The 21,471-nt window shown below is 44.8% G+C and overlaps 1 protein-coding gene across 3 annotated transcripts in view; it reads right to left on the bottom strand.

The window, feature by feature from the left end:
• ACSBG1 (acyl-CoA synthetase bubblegum family member 1) overlaps positions 1-21,471 on the bottom strand; it is a 450,391-nt gene that overhangs the window by 80,389 nt on the left and 348,531 nt on the right. For all 3 annotated transcript variants that reach the window (XM_069222050.1, XM_069222049.1, XM_069222051.1), the window contains exon 9: positions 15,644-15,825. In XM_069222050.1, the coding sequence (XP_069078151.1) occupies positions 15,644-15,825 (182 nt within the window). The remainder of the gene's footprint in view (positions 1-15,643; positions 15,826-21,471) is intronic.

The raw sequence follows: 21,471 nt of genomic DNA, 5'->3' as shown, positions 1-21,471 counted from the left end.
TCCATCTCCCTGTCGTAAGCTCGCACGTGTCCCATCTACCTTACCACTTTGGTAAAACTTTTATGGAGCAAGGCCTAGTCTACCGGGACCTACTCTTGCATCAACTGCTTCATGTGTGGTTTGCCTTTAGTTGGCAATTGTTAGTGCCTTCCTCATGTGGAAACTATGCCATGAATCTGCTCAGACCTGATTCACAATGATGCTGTCAGTTTCTCGGAAAGTGCTTGAGAAATTTCAATCACACTGATGACGTTGTTCAAGATGACCTTTTACTGCAAACCTTTTCTTCTGAAACGCTCTTACTAAATGACAAGATGCTTCTCCGATCTTCTCTTGTTAGTAATAATTATGCTTTGTTACCTTTGTCTATTCCTTGGAAACCTACAGGTTCAAGTCATCAGGCCCTGAATCAACTGTTCCTGAGCAGGGACACATCTGTATGAATATGGGCATGCTGCCAAGAGTCTGATTCAAGTAAGGTCAACATGATGTTGTCTAGATTAGCTACTAAATGTAGTCTTCTGTGAAACAGCATAGAGTCACTCAGGCATGTTGAAGATTTAATCCAGAGGGGCTCTTTACTGTAATTCTATCCCAACGCTAGAATTAACATTGCCGGCACTAATACAGTAGGTTTCCGCCATGGCCAACTGACTCTACAGGCCTCATCCAGAGTATCTAAGAAATGTGATACACGTTCTGTTATGACCAGTGAACCATGCATTTAGGTAGAGCAATGTTAGGAAGGCATGGCAATACATTATACCATAAAGATGTTTTCATGTTTTCTAATGAACTAATAATGTCTGCCTGATAGTAGTAACACGTGGAAGACCATAAATGTTACCATCAGCAAATTGCATGTGGCAACCACTCTGCATGTAATGTGGAAAACCTGTGGTAACATTGGCTACTGCTATGGATAATCACTAATGCGTGAAATCAGGAGTTATACCGCAATCATAAAGTGGGGACCAAATTGCAGCATTGTGCTATCACACCTTATGTAGATTCTGTAGATAAAATGAAGGCCTAAGAGTGTGATTAGCCATGTCAATCAGCACTGGAGAGTCAAACCTTCAAGAGATATTGTGGCATATCCTCCCTTGCTGTTTGTGTTGAGTAGGAAATGTCCCCTGGTTGGCCTATTTCCCCTTTTCCTTAGTTATTCTGCAGGATCATGTCTAAGTTTAGAATCTCTATTTAAAAAAAAAAAATCTCTATTGATTTTAATACAGCCAGGTGGAAAGCAGTCACCATCCTGCAAACAAACACTAAAAAAACCTTGGGGCATAAAACATATACTATTACACAACCACTGTAGTGTATAATTATGACTCGGCGCTCTGAAATGAATTTTTGGTCTATATTTTAACTTGCGTGATGCCCCCCTCATATGCTGCTAGGTTTTATGCTTTTGTGCCTTCCTAATTTTCTTATTTGTCATGATTTTATGTATTTTAATGATTTTTTTTATTTTTATATATTGTTCTACCCTGCTATTATGGCAACAGCCGAAATAAAGTCTAATTAAAGTTAACGAATCACTCATCTGAGGGACTAGTCTTAGTGTAAAGCCCAAGTGTAAGAATGGACACTGCAGAGACCCCCATCATATATTATTGACTATAAATCCCGGACTCAACCAGTGCTCTGCCAGGGTCCCCACCCACACCCTTTGTGCAGATGATTTCCACCATGGCCTGGCGCCAGGGCTCCCATCAACTTCCTGTGGGCAGCCAGCCACCTTGTACATCATTTTTTCGAAACGCATGCACTAGCCTACGTTGGCCTTCCAGCTCCTCTGCCTCGCGACCTTGCTACTCCCCCACATTCTGATGACATTATGCGTTGCCACCATTAATGCCACATACAGAAGAGCAGTGTGTATCTGTCCAGGGCCTCGTTGCCCCATACGGCCATAGACAGCATATTTTAAGAGTGTTTAGTTTGGAGAAGCACAACTCAGGATTTAAAAACGCACCTCAGTGATTGGTGTTACTAATAAGAAGGTATTTCTACCCAAACAAACCCTTTTTAGCAGCGCTAGTATAACGAAAGACTGGGAAACAGTGGCGTAGCGTGGGTTGTCAGCACCCGGGGCAAGGCAAGTAATTTGCGCCCCCTAACCCGTGGATTTTAGCACTCGCGAGTGCGAGCGCGCCCCCTCCCCCCCAGATGTTGCGCCCGGTGCGGCCGGCCCCCCCTGCGCCCCCCACGCTACGCCACTGCTGGGAAAAACATAAAGTTATAAAGTTTACATGCAGCTCTTTGATGACAGTCAATAGATCACTGTTGTACATTAGGATTATAATTTATGAACTGTAAATTACAAAAGGATCCCCTTGACAGAAGCAGTAACCCACGGGGCTATCCACATAAAAAATACAGTTCTGTGATCTGCATGGTGCATGTTCTCTGGAGCAGGGTATTAACCCTTTGCACCACCAATCAAAACTACCACTAGACAAAACCACAGTCTTTCTCCAGTAGAAACATTAATCACCAGCGTTATCTTGACATTTATTTGTTGCCTGAAAACTACTGGATACACAAGTAACTGTGCAGCAGGTGCTTTTAATGCCATACATTATTTCTAAACACAGCACCTCCCCGCCTCAGCCCAGCGCCTTAAGTCTGGCCCTGCTTGAGAGTTCTAGAGACACTATTATCACATTGAGAGTTCCTAGGGGCCCTTAACTTCATTAGAGCGATTCCTTACTTCACTTATATATCATCTGGCACAGGTAGATCTTCAGAATGCCGTGCAAGATAGTTTCATAAGGATAATCCACCCTACTCTTTCTAGTCACAAAACCACCTCTGCATGCTTTTTATTAAGATGGTTAATTCTTTGACATGTGCTGCTGGATATTTCTACAGGCAACTGAGCGTTACAGGTAAGTAATCTGGGAAACTGCATGCATCGGGTTGATTCTCCTTTCATTTTAGGTGTATGGTCTCTAAAGATGTAAGAATATAAGTATTTTTATTAGATACAGTATAAGAGAATTCTCTTAGAAAGTTCTTAAATCCTGTTTTCAATTACAGTTTTGAATGTTTCTCTACGCGGTTGTTTGCCTATAGAGCCAGCAGATGTCGCACTTCCTCTTCTAACACCATAGACTGCAAAAACGACTTTGTACCAGGAAACAGCAGCTTTCGTATTCCAAATAAAGCCGCTAATCTGATTCAAACACAGTAATTTAGCCCGAGAGGTGTTTATGCCTGATTTTACAAGCCATCTCAGAAAGAGGGCAAAAGAGCACTCAGGGTCAAGAGGCCTAATAAATGTATTTAAAAAAACACAACTTGTAAGAGCCGATGTTTTTTTTAAAGCCTTTGCTAAGTGGCAGCACATTAAAGGGGAGTTGAAGACGAGGGGCCTAGTATGTTACCTAAATTAAAAGCACGTGATATGAAAAAAGTTGTGGGAGGGAGAAGAGTGTGGCAGGAGGTGTACCTTTAATTAGGACTGGGCGGAGTTCACAGAGTTTGACGCTGCGGTTTTCCACGAGTTGAAAAAAATACTCTGTGGAATCCTGCGGAAGTGGAGTTCCGTGACCTGCGGAGTCCTGAATGCACCCAATCTTGGAAGCGCTAAGCAGGGCACTGCTTAGCGCTTCAGAGATCGGGTGCATTCAGGAGAGCCGTAGGCAGTGAAAGCTGCTGTTTCAGGCCTCTTGTGCACCGGCCTGTCCCATGTGCAGTGTACACAGGACAGGACGGTGCACAAGAGGCCTTAAACGACAGCTTTCACTGCCTATGGCCCCGGCCTGAATTCAGGCCAGGGTCGAAGGCAGCAAAAGCTGCCGTTTCAGACACTGTTTGTGCACCAGTGTGCACAAACAAAGACAACAAAAGAAAGAAGAGACAATGACTTACCTGGGTCTTCCAGGGGATCCTCCTCTCCTCGTCATCCAATGGCGACAAGTCTCAGCGGCTGCCTCCCTCTGGGCTGCTCTGGGGCACCAAAGTGACACATTGCTGGAGTTGCGTTGTAAAACTGACGCAACTCAAGCAATGCGTCAGAACACAGAGGACAGTCCCATTGTAAAAAAGCCCTGGGTTAATTTTACGCCTGGTCTGAGAAGGCGCTAAACTTTTGACGCAGAGAAGTCATAGATTGAAAAGTTGTAAATATTCACTGTGTCAGTTATATGTGACTTTTTACTTGGGAACGCCTACACTGCCTACATTACACCTGGCGCTGGTAAAATGTGACGCAGAGCGTTACAAACTGACGCATTAGGCCCAATGCGTCAGTTTGTAAATATGAAGCAGTGTAGAGCACTGATTGTGCCACCGCTACATAACAGAAAAATGATGCAGCGGCACAAGGGGCTTGTAAATAAGGCCCACAATCTTTTCCATTCAGTCTTTATTCTGCTGGACTTTACCACACAGGCCTTTTTTTGGTAATTTACCCTGCGGAACGTTTCTACACAAGTAAATAATACTTTTTTAAATGTCATCATTATGTCATTTTAAAAAAGGGATTTAAGAGTTTAGGGTGGAAAGGGTAATAAATAGTAAAGGCAAAGAGAGGTATGGAGTTTTTTAGGATTAGTGGTTGGTAGTGCTAATGGGGATAAAAGTTTTTTAGGGTTTAGGGGCAGGCAGCATTAAACGAAGGTAAGGGTTTTTTAGGGTTCGAGGAGGCTACAAGCAAACAGAGGTAAGGGGTTTTAGGATTCAGGGGCAGGTAGCAGTAAAGGTAAGAGGTTTAAGACTTTAGGGGCAGGTAGAGGCAAAGGAGAGGTAAGGGTTTTTTAGGGTTCATGAATAGGCAGAGGTAAACGAAAGTAAGGGATTTTTAGGGTTTAGGGTTGGGTAGAAGTAAAAGGGGTTTTTACGGTTATAGGGAAGGTAGAGGTAAAGCGAGAGTAGGGTTTTTTAGGGTTCAGGAACAAGTGCAGATAAAGGGAGGTTTGTGTTTAGGGTCAGGAAGAGGTAAAGGGAGGTAAGGGGTTAAAAAAAGTTGGAGTGGTTACCCTCAAAAGAGAAAAAGAAAAGAAACGGGGATGGATAATAACCCCCCATCAAAATTATATGTTTATTTCAACTATACGTATATATGTGTATACACATATATAAATAAATGTACACACACACACCTATATATATATATATATATATATATATTTATATATATATATATATATATATACATGAATATCAGAAGTTACATCTGCACTGCATGGTAAAAGCATATGTTCCAAAGTCCTGCATGGTATTGCAACGCATTGTAAGAGTAAATACGATGTAATGCACATGAGAGATGCAGAGTGCAGCCCTGCATTGTAACGTCTGATATTTCTCAAACATCCCAGCACCGCACCAATGATTCTTCTATCCCAACGGATCTGTAATCAGAATGTAGGCATTCAGAAAGATAAGGAAGCAGCAACACCAATAAATGAATAAAAAGGGGCCAGCCAAACAGAGAGCAGTGCAGTGGTCTGCGGCCTGGGCCTTGTGATGCCCACAGCACAGGGAAGCTGATGGAGCACAGCAGCACCGCTAGCAAACAGAGACACTTGTAAAAGGATACATCCACTGTGACCTGCCACCAATGCTTAATTTGAGCCTCTGGTTTCTGGTGCTTGACACCGGCACTTAGGACAGCTGCAACGTGGGTGCGCTGTTTGTAAAATTTAAAGATGAGCAGAACAATAGTTGTTTATTAATTCAATATACACTAAAAACAACTCATACCTGCCGCCAAGCCATTCTTATAGCTTAGGGGGCCTCGAACAGTCTGAACTGTCACACTTGTAGCATTGTGATGTTTAGAAGATGTGTAAGTACTGTCATTGGCAGTGCTGACAGTGGCAATGTGGGGTGCAAGCTGTGGTGGCTTCCTGATGAGGGAGTGGCACTTTTTTCTCTTTCCAAATTAATCACTGCCCACCACAAGAGATAAAGGCAGGATCACGCTGACCCTGGGGCTGCAAGGCAGTGAAACTCCAGCAGTCTCCGAAAGCAGGAGGGCGAGCAATCTTAGGCAGTTTTCTGGTTGACATGGAAGACCGAAGCCACCAGAACAATTTCAGGCTTTATAGGAATATCTGGGGGTACGGAATCTGCTTTCTAACTTCATTTTTACTAGAACATGAACTATACCTCGTAGAATTCCAAAAAGCACATAGAATCTGCTTTGACACCAGCAGAAATGGAACACCCTGCAACCCCCTTCAACATCAGCAGGCCATACAAGTGATCAATATAGAATGAAAATAGTGTTCCTCTCCAGTAGAAAGACGTTGCAGCTGATTTTTGAAAGAAGACCAAGAGAAAATGAAAGACACTCCTAGCACTCGGTACGGTACGTTCGGTACGGGTTGTTAGTACTGGTTCCAATGCTGATATCCGTGGCTGTAAGAACAAGGAATGAGTGGAACCAGAAGTCCGAAAACAATTCTTAGAATCTATTGACCCTTCCAGAGTGGACATTCCACAGCCTTCACAGATTCTAACTGTGGCCAAACCAGAGAACATGATGACTACACGAGTACAAGAGACGACCACAGATCAGAAGTGGCAATCTCAGAGCATGCGCAACGAGAATTTGTCACCAAGAAATTGTGGACTGCGAGGAACTAGAGGATACCAGCGCCATAAACAGAGAAAGAGACAAGCATCCGCTCCTCCATTAAAGTGTGAACTTCTCCAGGTCAACATAATGTGCTATGTAGTAGTTGCATGGATGATGAGCTAAGAGGGGAGATGTAGGAGATGATACTAATAAAAGTGTATAAGGCATTGTGGAAGGTCCCTAGAAGTAGACAGCCTGTGGGACAGACTGCCAGAGAGATATCAAAGCCACTAGGAAAGTACTTGGGAGAGTTTTTATTTCCTCTTTTGTTCATAATAAATTAGGCTGCCTCTAAGTAGGTAGCAAACACATTACCTTCATCACACTTAGGGAATATCGTCCCGCTCTGTAAAGTTGCGAAGAATGCTGTGTCACCAGAGGATAGCTTGCCTGTTTAGAGCTCTAAAGTTTGGGAGTAGGAGTTCAGTGTATAGTTAGGCAGAGACACTTTACAACTGCTTTCACTGAACCATCACTGTGCCCTGTTTTATGTCACTACCACAATCCCTCGAAAATCCCACTGAGACAACAATAGGTATTCATGAACCACTTGAAATACTCTTCTAGTACTTGGTTACAAAAATGTCGTATTCCCAGAAGTTAGAGGTGGAAAATGTCCCTCTCGATTCCTATATTTTCAATTTTGCATCAGGAACACTTGATCTGCGAACCAGCATTACGGTTAATGCCATACTCATATAGATTTTGTACCATATCACTATCAACATGACCAAATCGCCCCATACTGTACCTCTCTGGTTACTTTCATCAAATTACATTAAACGTAAAAGGCCCTTTCTTACGTAGCCATGAAATAGTGTCACATAGAATTGACATATTGCGCTAATTATCAAAGTGGAAACTGGAAAAGCTCAAGCGAGACAGCTTGGGAGTATTCAAACGCAACCACAAAACAGATATGCAGTTGGGACCAAACAAGACAAATTATCTTCAGAATGCTATTGTGTTGCAATTTAGATAAAAAACAGACACGGTGTGGCATATTGGGAGATCCCCTAGCGCCACGTTGTGCCACCCTAGTGTAATTTTTTTTTTACGCTAAGGCGGTGTAAAAGAGGCCTTTCTCCCGCGCTGTATTTACAAAGTGGCGCACCATTTGCATTGTGCCATTTTGTAACCCCTGATGCAAAATTATGCTTGCTCCAGGCATAATGTATGCAAGGGAGGCATTCCGACGCAGGGAGGCCCGAAAAAATGGCGCAGTGAAATTTTACATTTCACTGCTCCATTTTTTCCGTCATTTTAAATAATATGCTCAGAGCAGGCTTCTCCGTGCTTTGGTGCACTAGCGTAAAAATGTAGGATGCTAGTGCAGCAAAGCGCCACAACTGCGTCAAGAATTATGATGCTATTGTCCTAACGACCGCCCTGGTGCGCTGTATTGTAAATATGGCGCAACAATGGTGTCAGGTGGAGCAGGGGTGATGCAAGAAAAGTGGCGGATCAGGACCGATGTGTCAATTTCTTGTAAATATGGCCCTATATGTATGATGCAATAAAAGCCTGGATCTGTCTCTGAGTAGCTTTGTGTTCACTAACATTGGAACTATGGACACATCGTAGACTGAACAGCACTGGTGGACACCAACACAGGCAGCGTGCCAATTACAGGCACAATGCTGATCTCAAAATACTGCCTTAAAATGCCAGGTCAGAGCTTAAGAAAGGATAAAACGTACCTCATTCGTGGCTCCCAAGTCAGCCTTCTCTCTGGTCATTTGTCCCGGAACCACAAATGTCTATGAACAAACATCATATGGAAGGTGAAGGATGCCCCAGAGGAAAAGATTCTACCGTCTCTCAAAGCAGAGAAAGTGTTCGACTAAGTGAATGGGTTTATCTATTTCGAACATTGTAGAGGGTGGGTAGAGGGCTAACATGACAGCCAAAGTGAAATGGTTGTATGCTTCCCAAACAGACTAGTCCTACACCTTCCCTGTTCGCAGGTGCACACAACAGAGACGCCCTTTATCTCTACTCCTGCTTCTCCTTGCATTTGCAGCAGCCATCAGTAAACAGGCCTTATTAGGGGTACGCACACCAGCGCAGGGCAATCTAAAAGGATGCTTTAAGCAGATGATATCACCCTTTGCCTCTGTCTCAGACTCTTCAGTACCGCACCTAATTTCCTTGAATTAAGCTTTCTCCGCATTCTGTGTCTGATAAACTTGGGTAAAAGCACGGTCTAACTATTAACCAGGGGTTAGGTAATGACGATAGGAGACCAACGCAGATTCAAGGGAACCCATCCAAACTGAAACACCGGAGTGTCCAGGAGTCTAGAAACCACGGTCACGGACAAGTTACAACCACTAATATCAAAACCGGACAATGATTTTTCCAAATGATTGTCCCTTTAGCTGCCACTATGTTAAAGGGTGGACGTAGTAAAAATGGTGGTGCCAGAAGGTTTTAGTTACCTGCTAAGAATGCTGCCACTTGCAATCCCCAAGAACACACTGAGTGCCATAAACACATATATGAAGGACTATATCTGTGCAGGTATCAAACCCAGGTTAAAACCGCCAAACTACATGCTGAAGCAACCTCAGGGGGCTAGGCTACCTGACAACCTATCTAGCTCACCAACTTTCACAATTCCTATATGTGGCTGACGGCCAAGAAGATCCACCGCTGTGGGTGGCCATGCAGCATCAGCTCCTGGGCAGCCTACCCGACATGCATATCCCACACGACAACAAACAAATGGAGACCCTCCACCCCCACATGCTGTGACAGCCATGCTAGAATTAAGGCTCTGGGGATGAATGGCACTGTGCACACGGGGGCACTATCTTAGCACAATGCAGGTATAAAACTGATGGAGAGACAACTCAGTAGGAATTATGGGAAAGTGTGGAATTTTCATGATAGATGATCGGAATACAAAATACAAAGGTGGAAATACCTCACAGCTCTGGCAATGCTTAAGGGAGAAACTTGGCCCTGGCCATATAACAATACATAGATCTCTAATCTGTGACTATTTAGTAACACTGGTGTCAAACAAAGGCAAGGTGTCGGCCTGTGCTTGTTCTCATCACGATGGTGACAGGCACTGCTGGGAAAGTACATCACAGACAAAGACTGGAAGAAGCTGTAGGGTATACACGACAGAGACCTGAGTGAAGCTAGGCTTAAATTCAAATTGTTGGGACGGGAATGTGCTCTGCATGTTGTGCAGTTATGTTCCCCTGCCAGTGGTATCTTGATATTTAGGTCTCACCTACCACACAGTGCAAGCTATCTGTTGGTGACCTACTGTCAGCTTACAGAGGGCTTAGATCCCACACTTAACATTGGCTTCAGTGCCCCACACAGGGTTAGTAAGCACTATATAAATGTTGCAATACAATATAATAAAATACCATTGGCTGACTTTATTGTCACTTTCATTTGCCTGCATCTTCATCCATCAGCTTGTGTGGGCTCTACTTCCTCAGCTTGTGTTTGTCCCTCCTCTGGAGCGTGAATGCCTTACTCGTGTCCTTCTATTACTCACTTTTGAAGCACTACTTTTTCTCTTTGGTTAAGTACTACGTGAGAGTGCATATGTTTTCGGTTGTCTCCCTTGTGTACTGCCCTTCCACGATCCTCTGTGCTCAGTGTTGCACTCTTTTGCCCACGCGCTTCTCCCCCACCTCCTCCTTGTTGTGCCCCCATGTGCTTCTCCCCCACCTCCTCCTTGTTGTGCCCCCATGTGCTTCTCCCCCACCTCCTCCTTGTTGTGCCCCCCATGTGCTTCTCCCCCCACGTTGCTTTCTCACCCATGTGTGCACCCTCCAACAGCTCCACATTTCCCTAGCCATGCACTTCTCTCCCCATGTCCCACGCCCCTCTCTCACCTATATTGCTTCCCACATTCACACCCTCCATGTTACACACCAGAGCCTCCAAAAAGGACGTTACTTTTTTATTTCTTATTTGCTGATCCCACTCAAATCAGTAAATGAAAAAGTCCCTGCATCATTTTGTAGGCTCGTGCAAGCCTGTTGCATACACGTACTAAATGAGGCAGATGGACACATCATGGTGACTGTTTTTCTTTACTTTTTAGCTACACTGCACCGCTTTGAGGATTCTGTACAGCACCGCTAAAAACCGCAGGCAAAGCTAATAAGTCTCAAAGGCAAGACCTACTGGCTTTGCCATTGTTGATTGATTTTGGCTCTAGCCTTATACTAATCCAATGTCTGCAGAGGCCTAGGACTCTCCCTTGACAAGAGTGAGGTCCTGGACTTGTTCTGTGACCTGGACAGGTGAATCAAGTGTGCCCTCATTTCACTGACAGTATACACCTCTCCCTGTCATGGTTTTAGCATACTGAATAGTAGTTTTTTGTCTGTGTCACTGGAGTGGAAACTTACTGGCCTCCTTGCTTCTATGTGCTAACCCAGATCCTAGTGCTAATATCACAAGAATATGTTGTTCATGTTTGTGTATGTGGCTGACAGGTAATACATGCATTGTTTGTGAGCAACCCAGAGTAATGGGCGACCAAAGGGCTCCACTTTGGAATCTCGTTTCCAGTTCCTGTGCAGAAGACGGAAGTGAAATTGTTTCCCAGACAGTGGAAGTGTATTGCTGTCTTTCCTTAAAGCTGGAGGAAGGAAACGTATATAATGAAACAGGGAAAAAGAAGATTAGGCTCCTTTAGAATTTCAATTAAGCTTTTTGTTTAGAGGCGTGCCGATTAGTATTTCGGTAGCACTGCTATTTGGTAAATGGCGGGGGTGAAGGGTGAGACTACAGCCTATACATAAGCTAAAACAAAACCCCTATAAGTGAGCCCAGCCTTCCCCGATCACTGTTCAGTGTGGCTGTTGATAGGCAGGTGCGCAGAGCTCCCACCTGTTTGTGCCTCTGTTGTGGGTGCTCCAAGCTAGAAACTAGCCTGCTGTGAGGATCATCATTCTACAAAAAAGCTGTGCCTGTGTAACGCTGCATGAGGACTCTTGGGAAAAAAACCACCCCAAACCGATTCTAGAAGTGCAGAGAATCCATCAGCACTTGAGCCACTGACCCACTTGTTGTTCCAGTTCCAATTTCTCTTTGATCAAGAAAGAGTGCGCTCCGCAGAGAACTCAGAAGACTGCTAAGCAACCAGAGCTTGTTTCTGACTGACACCATCTTCCCAGAGGTGAGGGAACATCACCTGAATTCTTGCCTTCCTGGGAGATGCTGGTCACCTGACGTGAAGCACATAAAAATCAGCCTTCCTGCTGAGAGAGGGAAAGTGCCTCCAACAGTGTAGAAGGTGTCACTGTCCAGCGAGTGCCAGATCCAGCTTGACCCCAGGGTTGTGTGTGTGCCCCAGAAAAGGAAGACTGTGCCCTGGGGAGCAGGGTTGCAGTCTCTCCATGCTAGTAGTTCCAGATAGGAATCGTGGACAGCAGTTGTCACTGTTGTGGACAAGAACTATGCCCAAGGTGGACTGTGCCAGACCGTGCTGCCACCACGAAACTGTGCCCAAGTTGGACTGTGTCACTGCATCAAGAACAGAGACTAAGAAGGATGGTGCTGCTGCTGCCAAGAACTGGGCACTAGACGGGCTCTGCCACTACAACCAAAGATCAACCTGCTCCTGCCCTGCTAGGATCCATGGCCCTTGGAGACCCATCTGCTGCTCTTTACCTGAGACACCGAAGTGGGTCCACTGACTGCCGCAGGCCTCCGCTCCTCCTGAGTCTGCACCCACCTGTTAGGATGTCAGACGGCAGCACCCACTGTTGTTCTGCTGCAGCCCTCCCCTCTTCTGGATAACAGGCTGTGCGTCTTCTTCCAGAAGCAGAAGCAAAGAGGAAGCATGCTGTAGGTCCCCACGAGCCAAAAGGAAAGGACTGATGCCCGTGATGTGGTGAGACTGTGCTAAAAGGGTTCTTTTTGATTAGCCGAGCACTCCACACTGAACAAAAACATAATCTGCACCTGAACCTTGCTACATGCCAAACATAAACTCTAAACCCTAAGAGGAGATCTGCCTACCATTAAAAGCCGAAAGAGAAGGCGCGCTGGGGCAAATACAAGGCGTGTAGCCCAAATGCTAGTATGTTATTTGTACCTGTTAGATGTTCTGTATACTATTACTTTCAAGTATGTAGATTAAAGTACTTTTCTTTAATTAAAGTAAAGCACTGTGTGGGATAATCAGTCAGTGTGCTAGTGGTCATTCTTAAGTTCTGAACTTCCACTACTCCACATTAGCTCCCTGAGTTTTGCAGAGCCATAATAGGGCACCCCCAAGACATCAAAGACAACTCACCCTAGCTCCATGGCTGAGGCCCCGTGCTTGCCTGTAGCCCTTCAACGAGATCTGACACACTACATGATTGGTACTTATTCCCCTATAAATGGAACAGGGCCAAAATGACAGCTGATAACCTGTACTTGAGATGCGGGGTGACCACATGTGACCTCATGCACATTTTATGGACATGCATGCAGCTGACTACGGGAAAGATGTGTGGCATTTACTATGTGACACTAGTGAATTTCCTGTCCGCCCCTCAGCAAGTTACCCATATTACACGGTAATTCAGGCCCTGATAATGCTACATTATACTGACAGAGATGGGTCAGGACAGCCTTATCCGTTGCAAAGATTTCAATCCTTGGACACTGGAGAATGGAAATCACATCCACACTCAGGAAGTGTCTACAGAACTCCTACGACTCTAGACACATAATCGAAATATATATGGAACTATAGATCCAACCCTACTATTTAATCGAACACCGGGCCATTGCTGAATCTCTTTGACTCACCTCAAAGGCACTGAGGATGACAGCACACACAGATGTGGAGCACCTGTTGCACGATTAAATAACAAATAAAAAACAACGTAATATATTAAACGCCACAGACATCATATAATGAAGGGGCTGCTACTTTCAGCCTAGGAAGACAGAAGGAAGAGATGTCAAACAAGATAAAATACCATGTGCTGAATACACCTCTCAGCATCGTACACACGCATGATGTAGCCGCACCGCTTGGACCTGTCCTTATTATGTCCGCGCCATCCTCCTAGAGGACCCCAAACAGTATTACACATCCCCAGCTCCCATATATAACATACACAGCTCCCGGATGACTGGTACCCACAGAATGGACAGCCGTGCATCGATTGATTGTTTAGTTTTTAGTACAAGATACACCCGAACAGGTGGATATATAGAGTTGACACCACTAAGTCATGTGTCTTACAAATATGGGTTGTACAATGAGAGACAATGGTGGGGAGACGCTGAAAGTGTTGCAGCTAGGTCAAACTGGATCTAACAGGTGCCCTACAGTGTGATTAGACTGTAAATTGGCACAGTCAAGATATCAAAAAGAGGAATAGTTCCGAGCCGACAGGGGACGTCAAGACAATATTAAGGTCTCGCAAGATGGTAAAGTTAGTCATACGAAGTGGGTATGGTTGACAAAGTCAGCTAGAGATGGGCAGAAGTTGGACGTGGGGCCAAGGAGATGGTAGATCAGAGTGCTGGATGAAGCGGATTTAGGAGAGATGTTGATTCAATGACTGGAAACAAGAAAATTGAATCTAAATTAGTGAGGGTTGACGGAATGATGGTAACACTGACTGAGTAAATTTTACTCCATCTGCATAAAACTTGCCGTCTGCCAGACTCAAAAATAGTCAGGCGGACCTTGACTTTGGCCGACGGGGTATTCCGCCCACCAAACTATAAACCAGCCACAGAGGCCCACCTAATGCAAATCAGTACTGACCCTGCTCCTCAGAGAACAGTTCGTCCCAGTACTTGGTCACTTCGCTCATTCACTCTGCAGCCCACTGACTAAACTACACTCCTGGAAATCAGCCATGGAAAAAAAACAAGGCTATATACCGCGTGACATAAGGTAGAATGATATACATCATCTTTAAAACAGAGTTTTAGGCTTTTGAATTTCACAGAAGCCCAGGGTAGATAGACAAATGCATATAAGTGATATAGGCCCTCATTCTGACCTTGGCGGGCGGCGGAGGCCGCCCGCCAAAGTCCCGCCGTCAGGTTACCGTTCCGCGGTCGAAAGACCGCGGCGGTAATTCTGACATTCCCGCTGGGCTGGCGGGCGGCCGCCTTCAGGCCGCCCGCCAGCCCAGCGGGAAAGAGGCTTCCACGATGAAGCCGGCTCGGAATCGAGCCGGCGGACTGAAAGCTGTGCGACGGGTGCAGTTGCACCCGTCGCGTATTTCACTGTCTGCGCAGCAGACAGTGAAATACTTGTAGGGGCCCTCTTACGGGGGCCCCTGCAGTGCCCATGCCAGTGGCATGGGCACTGCAGGGGCCCCCAGGGGCCCCGCGACCCCCCCTACCGCCATCCGGTTCCCGGCGGTCGGACCGCCGGGATCTGGATGGCGGTAGGGGGGGTCGGAATCCCCTCGGCGGCGCAGCAAGCTGCGCCGCCTTGGAGGATTCAATGGGGCGGCGGGACACTGGCGGGAGACCGCCAGTGTTGCCGGTCCGACCGCGGCTTTACCGCCGCGGTCGGAATCCCCATTGGAGCACCGCCGGCCTGTCGGCGGTGCTCCCGCGGTCCTCCGCCCAGGCGGTCTTTGACCGCCAGGGTCAGAATGACCGCCATAATGTATAAACGTGGGCTGCTTGAGGAAGAGACTTTGGAACATATTTTAACTGTCGTCACTGGTGCAATTTTTATTGAAAAGATCCATATGAACGAGTGCCTTCCTTACACAATTGTGCAAGAGCATAATGGAAAAATAAACGTTGTTATGAACAATTTTTTCCAATCTATTACTTGTCATTTTCAACTTTTTTACAATATCTATATTGCAAACTAACAATAACACCACTTGTCCGGGATAAGCTTTCTAAGTGTATTATTGTAAAAGGGTCATTGACTGTAGCATGTGTGCACGTTGAAGTTTTCTAGATAAGAAATCACTGCACATTTTTGAAACGCGTTTGACAAGTAATGTGACATTAATTGTGATTCTGGCAACTGAACACAGAAGAAGAGTTAACATGTTTTTTTGGCACAGTGCAGATTACCTTCTTGGGCTGTTGAGGTTCCGTTCCAAGGACACAGACATTGCCCAGGACAGCATTTTCTTTTTGAGAAATCCAGACTGGGCTGTGACTTCTTTAATCTTTTCCATAATCTTCTCCCAAACCCGAGGGACTCCCATGTGCGATGTGGGCTTAGCTTCCTTCAGAGTGTTCACCAAACTTCCCTGTTTGGGAAATAAAATTGAAACCAACATGTCAAGGAGGCTGTAACCCATGTATGTAAATTCACCAAAATTCCAGAGATGGCGGAGGTGACATCACACGCCATTTAACCTTCCCTTTCACTCGGACATGCATGTTTACACATACGCCCATATTTACACATACGCACACTCGCTCTCACTTAAACATACTCTCACCTGCAAGCACTCAAACAGCATACACTTAAAATATTTTTTTTACTTACATCTGCTGCCGTAGAGGGTCATACTCCAGCAAATTGTAGTTCACTCTTTATTACACCAATAGACATCAGTGAAAAAATATTCACAATTAGAGTAATAAAACACTGACAGAAAACAAGGAAATTGGAGCTGCCCTTGTGTTCCTGGCACTGATGGTGCCTAATCTGAGGCCAGGGGTCGCAAAGACAGTGCAAAGGGTCGCAAGGGACAAGCCAGGGGTCGCTCAACGCCTAACTGACGTCCATGCTGTAACCAAAGGGCTGTGGAGTTTACCCACTAATCTCCAGCAAAACGTTGAGAAGGTGTAGGGTGTCTTATTATTATTATTATTAATAATATTATCACAAAGGCGAATATTCTGTTTGTTCAAAAGTACTGATTATGTTATGGGTTGTGATTGGCAGATGTGGTTGGCTGTCTTGTGGTTTATTTTGTGGTCTACTGATTAATGTAATTTTGTAGAGTATCACTCTTAATAGTGACTTTCCAATAGACCGTATGGTTGTCCGCTGCTTGGATGACAAGAGGGGGTACACGCAAGAGTTTTCCTACTGTTCCTGAGGAAGTTCAACTTCCATATGAAACTTTACTTAAATAAAGGGGGTGGGGAGTGCACTGCCTGGCATCCCAGAATCCATTTCGCTCAGGTGCATTATGGCAAATGTGGTGCATGGTAACAGTCACTTAAAATAAAAGTCTTGTTTTCCCCATGGTTGGTGCAGTCAGTGCTGTGTATCTCTAGATACGTGATTAAGGATAATTCTCCTTCTTCAGTGGAGAGTAACACTTTATTTTAAGGGTGCTGGCCATGCTGCTCAAGGCTTCTCAGGTCTTTTTTCCACTCTCTGAGAAGACTGTTGTAATTGTCAACGATAACAGAGTAAGAGCAGTTTTGGGATTTTTCAAAGTTGTGTCATTTTCCAGATACCCTCTTTCCTCATGGAATGACTTAAACAGTATCTCTCAGTATTCCTGGTGTAGCCCCACCCATTGCATTCTTCTCTGCACGACTAGCTTGCACCAGTCACTGTGGACAATGCAGGTCTGATCGACAGCACAGCTTATATACCTTACTAGTTTCCCCAACTTCTAGCTATTCAGGGCAAGAGAGATATTGGGGCCTGCCATTTGTGCTGCTTTGAAGCTCTGACAATGTGGCTGAGGAACTTAAGTCAGACTCAACTTAGTGATGTTGGTGTATCCCATTGGTTTGGCATCATGACTTGCACCTGGAACCTGCATAGTACACATCTTGTTTGATATCTTGGAGCCGGATGTGCTTCTGAGACTTTGAAGAAGTCCTTGACGTTAGCAGCCGATTCAATGCTGTTTCAAACTCAGGGTGAAGAGAATGCTGGAGAGACTGTCAACATTCATATTATTCTTGATAAATTGGTACCAGAGTCAGAAGTCATAGACAGAGTGTGTAACTTACCATCAGTGTCCTTCTGCATTGCACTTGACTTTATAGAGGATAAGAAGTTGTTGCCAGTCCTTAGTGAACTTTGCTCTTCAGAAGCACTCACAGAACCTCTCTGTACAAACCACTTCAAAGCTAGGGACTCTGGTTTGCACTGTATATTTTCTATGCTACAGCCAGAATTGTGCTATTCCATTGCCAGCCTTTAGTGGTGGTTTCTACTTGATAAGTAGAGCTCCTAACCTCTCAGAGTTAAATGATATGAGTACGCAATAATAACAGCAGTGAAAGAATGCTAGGGCTGTGCAGCCAATAACATGCTGCAAAAGGCCTCTTTATAGTAGGCTCTCCACTTAAACCAAAAAGCACGTGCTCTTTTAAATAAGGTTATGTTGAAGGACAAGTAGTCTGCCTGTTTTTGCTTGGTGGGTAGGTGCCCATTTTTTGGTTCAGTGAGTGGTTTCCAAATAGTATCACATTTGGGATGTTGTCAGTGGAATTAGTTGTAGAATCCCAGGAAAGGCTGCAGACATTTCAGAGCATTCAGGTGAGACCACAAGTGCAAAGCATACTCTTTGTTTTGATTCACTTCTCTTCAGACCATGGGAATGATGTGGCTATCATGGCTCATTCTAGAAAGCTAGAACTGGCACATGACCCGAGGCATTATGTGACCCGTCTCACATACATATTGGTCAACAAGCCCAGCAGTGACCTTATGTCATTTTTCTGCAGACAACACTTCCAGTGAGTTCAAATTACCTACCAATCTCCTCGTACATCTCTGAAACATTAGAGTTGCCCCTTTAAGGATTGGGGTATTTGTTTCAACCCATAAAAGGCTGGTGTGAAGCTTGATCATGGCCATTTAGAAATAACAACTTCTGGAGTCCAGTGCTGATAACCTGTAGCTTCCAGCAAGGGCGGTGAGCGAATCTTCGAATAGTGGCATTGAGTCCTGAACTGGTATTGTTCTGCTGTGCAGTCATCGGCAAAGCTTGACCACTGCCTTTAGACTCTCCACCTTCTTTTAGCTTCTCCAAATGCATAGTATGCATTTTCCATATATGCTAAAAGGGGGCACCTGAAACTTTCTTGGAAATGAGCATAGGTCGTTTATAGGATGTTGTATTCTTTCCAGGATCTTATCAATCATCTAATTCACAGGTCACGAAAATGTTTGCTCTTGGTCCGGCTTTTTGAATATCCCATCTTTTGTTAATTCAAGCTACGGAGTCACCAGCATGAACTGACTGGAGTTGAACCTTCGCATCTAAGAGATGCCAATATAAAGCAGCTGACAGGAGTAGCAGTAGCTGTTCTTACAGCTTGATGCTAGTTGTTTATTGCAGGCTCTGTTAGAGATAAGTATCCTGAGACCTCCTGTACCAGTGGTGGTCATGTGGTGTCAAGCCCACCTGGGCTTCTATACCCTAAAAAGCTGAAAGGTTTTCTGGATTCTAAAGGTACCAACATTACATTACTCACAACTCTATGTCACTTTAGTATCTAGTAAGTTGCCATGGCGATTCTATGAGTTTAAAAGCAAATTGAACTTCATCTAAGTCATCAGTGCTCCTTCTATCCGGGTCTGACCAGCATCTGAATGACTTTATTCAAACAGCGGAATACGCCAACTTCCTAGAGGTCTACCACAGACTCATCTAAAAAATGTCAAAGTATCATGTCTGAATCCAGCATGGAAATTACAGGGTTTTAAATGTTTTACTAACCACAGAGGAAAAGCCTTTTAGCTAAGAGTAAAAAAGAATGGTTTCAAAACATATGAGTACAACTAATTGTTGTAGGCAGTAATTAGCCGGATGTGAAGTGACTGTACAAAGATATAAAGGAAGCAGAGGAAAAAAGACTTGGAAGCAATTCAAGACTCCCGCGAACAGGTGGAAACAACAAATTCACTTGATCAGTCCTGTAGTTTTACAGGGCGTAAGGAGAAGGGTTTCATTGGAAGAGGCAACATAGCTTGTGGGTTATTTCGTGTTTACCCATGGAGACAGTTCCTGCTGTTTAAATGAAGATCCTAGCAACTACTGTGGCTCCAGCAGAGGCAGATATCACTAATAAAACTTTTAACAAGGTGGGATTACTCAGACAGACACTAGTATCTACTTTACAACAGCACACTGTCTTGTGCTGATTTAAGCATGCTTCATTTCCTCACCTCCGGCTGCTATACCTCAATAACCATTGGGGCATGCTTGTGATGCAATTCTATGCAGAGAATCTTTATGATGCTATGGCAATCATAAAATTGTTCTTCATAAAACTCTCTTCTGCTTCGTAAATCGTGGTGTAGGATACTACCATCTTCGGTGTGATTGCCTCCAATTTCTGTCTTACCTGTTTGTCTGGACCTAATACTTAGGGGCATATTTATACTCTGTTGGCGCCGGAATTGCGTCGTTTTTTTTAACGCAAATCCGACGCAAAGCTAACTCCATATTTATACTTTGGCGTTAGACCCGTCTAGCGCCAAAGATCTTGGAGTTTGCGTCATTTTTTAGCGTGGACACCTACCTTGCGTTAATGATATGCAAGGTAGGCGTTCCCGTCTAAAAAATTACTCCAAGGCATGTGCGCCTTATTTAAACTCCCGTGCAAAAATGGCGCACGGGAGTGGGCGGGTCAAAAAAAATGACGTCCAGCCGCTTTTGCGTCATTTCTTAACGCCTGGTCAGGGCAGGCGTTAAGGGACCTGTGGGCTCGGAAGGAGCCCAGAGGTGCCCTCCCATGCCCCCAGGGACACCCCCTGCCACCCTTGCCCACCCCAGGAGGACGCCCAAGTATGGAGGGACCCATCTCAGGGAACTTAAGGTAAGTTCAGGTAAGTATTTTTTTAAAAATTTTCTTGTGGCATAGGGGGGCCTGATTTGTGCCCCCCTACATGCCACTAAGCCCAATGGCCATGCCCAGGGGACAGAAGTCCCCTGGGCATGGCCATTGGGCAAGGGGGCATGACTCCTGTCTTTGCTAAGACAGGAGTCATGTCAATGGAGGGTGGGAGTCAAAAGAAATGGCGCAACTCGGGTTGAGGCAGATTATTTGCCTCAGACCGACTTGCCCCATTTTTTGACGCCCAAGCTCCATTTTCCCCTCCGCCGGCGCTGCCTGGTGTGGGTCATTTTTTTTGACGCACACCAGTCAGCTCCGCCAGCTAACGTCATTCCATAAATAAGGCACCCGCATGGCGCTCTGGAATGGCGTTAGCCGGCGTTAACATTTTTGACACACAACTGCGTTGGCACAGTTGTGCGTCAAAAAGTATAAATATGGCCCTTAGTGTCAAACACGAATAAAGTTCCTTTACTCTGCTTTTAATCACTGTTAAATGGACATGCCCCTGATGGACATATTTAACTTACCTACAAATTCCTAGTATATGGTGCAGAGAATGCACCCAGGGCCTGGAAGATAAATGACACCTGTGGACTCCAGCACCTATTGTGCCATCCACAGACTGCGACTGTAAACCTTGGCTTGAGGCCTTAAATGTGGAGGCTGACAGCAGCAGCCTAAAAACCTGCTGCCATACCCATCAAAATATTCCTTTTTGACAAGTGGGAAACCCGGCTTTTCATCATCATCATTATATCCTTTATTGCGGCAATTTCCCATAAAAGCACAACTAAATACAGACAAAGTCAAAAAAGAATTGCATTTCAAAAACACCAATTAAAATCCATATATGAGAGGAAATCAGACTACTAGCAGCAAGAATTGCATTTTTTTTAAAACAGTTAAAATCCATAAAAAGAGGAAATCAAACTACTACAAGCAACAATTAATAACATGAATGTCTAATCAATATAAAATCCGGCTGATTCATAGATAACCCATTAAACAGGTTAAAACTTCATACACAATAAAAAAAACAGGACGGCCAGGCACCAATCATAAGTGCAGGTTGGTTTGCCGAATCATGCCTTCAAATATTAATAAGTCGCCTCTAAGTACATTTTGTTGAC

This window comes from Pleurodeles waltl, chromosome 3_1 (genome assembly GCF_031143425.1).
Source record: "Pleurodeles waltl isolate 20211129_DDA chromosome 3_1, aPleWal1.hap1.20221129, whole genome shotgun sequence".
Taxonomy (NCBI): domain Eukaryota; kingdom Metazoa; phylum Chordata; class Amphibia; order Caudata; family Salamandridae; genus Pleurodeles; species Pleurodeles waltl.
Note: the sequence above shows the minus strand (reverse complement) of the source record. Positions and strands in the feature narration are given on the sequence as shown.